The sequence below is a fragment of the Saccostrea echinata genome, unplaced genomic scaffold (assembly GCF_033153115.1).
Source record: "Saccostrea echinata isolate AGI-Se365-2 ecotype Australia unplaced genomic scaffold, CSIRO_AGI_Sech_v1 ptg000041l, whole genome shotgun sequence".
Taxonomy (NCBI): domain Eukaryota; kingdom Metazoa; phylum Mollusca; class Bivalvia; order Ostreida; family Ostreidae; genus Saccostrea; species Saccostrea echinata.
This window is the reverse complement of record NW_026889790.1, coordinates 744,611-748,535: the sequence shown is the minus strand read 5'-3', so window position 1 is coordinate 748,535 and position 3,925 is coordinate 744,611. Positions and strand designations below refer to the sequence as shown.

The 3,925-nt window shown below is 31.4% G+C and overlaps 1 protein-coding gene across 1 annotated transcript; it reads right to left on the bottom strand.

Annotated features, from left to right (window-relative positions):
• Positions 1-210: 210 nt before the first annotated feature.
• Positions 211-1,224, bottom strand: LOC133200831 (snaclec jerdonibitin subunit alpha-like). Its single transcript, XM_061336646.1, has 2 exons — positions 1,035-1,224; positions 211-449 (listed from the first exon to the last, which is right to left on the bottom strand). Exons 1-2 carry the CDS (start codon positions 1,222-1,224, stop codon positions 211-213), a joined length of 429 nt encoding a protein of 142 aa, XP_061192630.1.
• Between the last annotated feature and the right edge of the window lie 2,701 nt (positions 1,225-3,925).

The following is a 3,925-nucleotide window of genomic DNA, read 5'->3' as shown; positions in this document are numbered from 1 at the left end:
ATTATATCCCGAACACACCAAGCAAAGGTCTATTCCTTGAGAGATGACCTTCATGCAGGATCAAGGTCGATATTTACTTCATTGACATCAATATACGAAAGGATCGGTCTCTTTCATATAATGGTTCCAAAAGATTGGCAATTTAAAGCAAATATAACATTCTATGGCAAAAGAAAAATGCATGTAACTCTGAATCTAATTTATTTAAGCTCAACATCTTGTACTTTCACATATGTACCCCATTCTCTGGGTCCCAAAAGGAGAAACGTAACCCCACTGGTAACCTCTCTTCATAATAAAAGCGTAGTTTGTGACATCTTGGGAGCGGGCCATAAAAGCATTGTCGGACCCGGGGAAATTCTGGTAGGTCATACTGGACCCATCGGTCCATCTCCATTCACCTCTACGATATTCTCCTCCAATGAACCATCCGTCGGCATCGAATCCAGCTGCAAAAGCAAGAGTACTCCCCTTATTATGATTTATATATAAATTATCATAACGTAAATCTGCCTAATTTACATCATGTTTATAATTGTAATGAAGTAAGTCTTCCTAATTTACATCATGTTTATAATTGTGATAAAATAAATCTGCCTAATTTACATTATGTATGTAATTGTAATAAAGTAAATCTTTCTAATTTACATTATGATTATAATTGTAATAAGGTAAATCTTCCTAATTTACATCATGTTTATAATTGTGATAAAATAAATCTGCCTAATTTACATTATGATTATAATTGTAATAAGGTAAATCTTTCTAATTTACATAGTGGTTTCAAATACCTTTTCAAAAGAATTTTTATTGAATAACACATAACATTCAAACCACAGTATGAAATATTACCTAAAATGTTTACAAAATATTAGAATTTATACGTACATATTTTGGAAAATAAGTTCGTCTTTTAACTCAGTATATTTTCTTTTTTGTTCAGGTGTTGTTAAGTATCAATTAGAGAGGATCTTTATCAATTTGATTGTTTTGACAATGCTTGTCATCAGCTGTATATGATTGTTTGTGCTTACGATTTTCTCTTTGTAGAAATTTTTGAAGAAAGACATCTTCCTCAAAATGGTCAATCTTCAACAGGGACATGCGTTTCCTTTCACAAGCTCTCTTTGCATCCTTCCAAGTACGGATCCTTGAATTCTGTCGGTTAATGTCGTATGTTTGACAATGTCGACGGCCAGAGACTGCCTCTATGATTTCATTCATGTCATTCAAATTATATATTTTTCATATGACTTATGATGTTGAATTCATTGCTCTAATAATTATGACCGTAGTTAAAAATAGAAAGTATTAAAAAAAATCCTGCGTATTACATTCTTTTTTTATCTGGTAAATGTTTAATTCAATGACAACTATTAAATAAAAAATTTGACAATCAAGAAAAACAAACAAACATACCTAAGATGAGGAAAGCAAGAACGACTGAGAACAAAAGCATATGATTCTTCATCTAAAATAGATCATTAAAGATAACATTAATGATTAAAGAGTAGTAAGACTGAGCACAAAATCATACGATTCTTGATCTTATAAAGATCATTAAAGTTAACGTTCCTGTTTAAAGAGTAGTGCGTTTAATTCATGTATACATGTATATATTTTACGAACTTTTCGATTGTTTTAGTTGTTTTTTTTTTGTTTTTTATTTTTGGTTTTTTTTTTTTTGAAAGAAAGATTTGTAGTATACATATATTATCATGATATTATTAGTCATTTATTATATTCTTATTTCATTACCAATTATTGACAGTATTAAAGCCAAAATCGTTTTGGTTGAACACATCAGTGACATAGTCTTAATGCACTACGTCTGTTGCACTAAAGGCACTCATCGTAAGAATAGCTGGAGTCTTGTAAAATATATTTATGAATATTGTAGTCGCCCGCGTGGCGCAGTGGATAGAGCGTCTGCTCTATAGTCGCGAAGTAAGAAGTTGATCCTTACGTCGCGGGTTCGAATCCCACTGTGGGATTTGAAGACCGGTCCTTCGGATGAGACCGTATAAACCGAGGTCCCGTGTCGCAGTAGGTGCTGGGACAAAAATTGGACAAAATTTGCAGCTCTCCACCGGCAAGTGGTGGCGTCTCCATATGAGTGAAAAGTTCTCGAGAGGGACGTTAAACAACATACAAATAAATAAATAAACATGAATATTGTAATTATGATGATTTAAAAATATTTGATTAATTCAAGTGTTGAATTAGATATGTTTTGAATTTTACACCAGATAATAAAAACTTGGTAGGTATACTTATGCTTACATTTTAGTTCTATATAATTGCATTCCCATTTTTTGTATGGTCGTATAAGGAATCAACTTTTTTGATCAGAAAGGTGTTATATTGAAAATATTCAAAGTAAGTCACTCCTGCAGTTAATCTGACGATTCAGTATCATTGAAGGAGAATGTTTTTTAAGAAATGTGTATATTATTAAAAATGACGCCACAGTGAATTTTATTCATAATTGCATTATAAGTACAAATGACCAATATAGCTTGTACTTACTTTTATAGCGAAATCACAGAACATAATGCTGAGGAGGACTTGATAGTGGTCATTTATAAATAAGCGACCAAATGTTGCCATTTAATTAATTAATCTCATACTCGTCAGCTGATAGATAATTGTCCTTTTAATTAATAACTAGATACGGTCAGTTTGACTAGAGTTTATGAGATTAACATATTGGAACAATGCATCAAAAGCAGTCTGACAATATAGGGTCATTACAACTACATTAAGTACGAGGGTTGTCCCAGAAAAACGCTAACTTTTTTAATATTTCAGAAAATACCAGACCAAAAGTTTGTTTCTTTTTTCATTGTACGGAATTGAAATTTTTGTCATTTTGACCAAATATTATATGGTTGAAATTTTATATGCGTGTAGAACCAGCATTTAAAGTGTGCTTGAAATCGGTGGTCGGCGCATCACAATTTTTTTACTTTCAAAAAATAGCATTGCCAGCGATATTTTCTATATTACCATATGTTGTACAGAAATGTAATGTGACAAAATATACATCCATACAACCATAATAACTCTATGATGTTAAATACTTATGTGTAAAAATTAATTAAATTGACATTTTAATGCCAAAATATAAGGATTGTCAAAACTTGGCGACATCGGGCGATAATGCAGCACACCAAATTATCATCCATTACTTTGTTGAGCGTGATTTGACTCCTGTTCATACTGGAATAGAGATGGAAACGAATTCGGCGAAAGAGGCGTTTGATAAACAAGCACATATGACGAACGAAAAGAAAACTCAGTAGCTGGACGTCATACTTGGAGTTGGGTTTATTCTCGATGATTGCAAATTTTCTATCTCAATTCATTGAAAATTTCAATTTTAAAGTTAATAATATTAGTGAAACAAAAATATTGAAAATCTTGGCGGTTTTTCTGGGACAATCCTTATATAAGTATCTAGAACAAGATCCAAGTGTCTTCCCTCTTTTAACATATGTTGTATATTTACAACAGAGCGATGATTAAAAACATTTTCCTTCAGGATATAAAGATACATACATATTTTTCTTGACATTTAATATTTTATCTAGTTTATGCACTTCATTTTATTAATTTGACCGTAATTACATGAGAGGCAGCTGTTACAAAGATCGTTAATTTTACAGATCGTATCTTTAATCTGTTTACCTTTGTTAGTCTATGACATGTTGTTAATCAGATTTTTAAGCCCCTATAATCAAAGATTTGGGGGCGTATAGTTTTTGCTCTGTCTGTATGTCTCTTTGTCCGCAAAAAAATTTAACCTTGGCTATAACTTTTGATTGGAAAGAGGAAGGGCTTTCATATTTCACATGTGTATTTCTTTAAAAAAAAAAAAAAAAAAAAAAAAAAAAAGGTCTTTCTTTTGATACCAGCATATTTG

Bases quoted from the DNA above. Each gene is read 5' to 3' on its own strand.
- LOC133200831 (XM_061336646.1), bottom strand. From the start codon at position 1,224: ATGAATGAAATCATAGAGGCAGTCTCTGGCCGTCGACATTGTCAAACA. The intron at 450-1,034 runs GTAAGCACAAAC...TTGCTTTTGCAG, and splicing joins ATTTCTACAAAGAGAAAATC to CTGGATTCGATGCCGACGGA.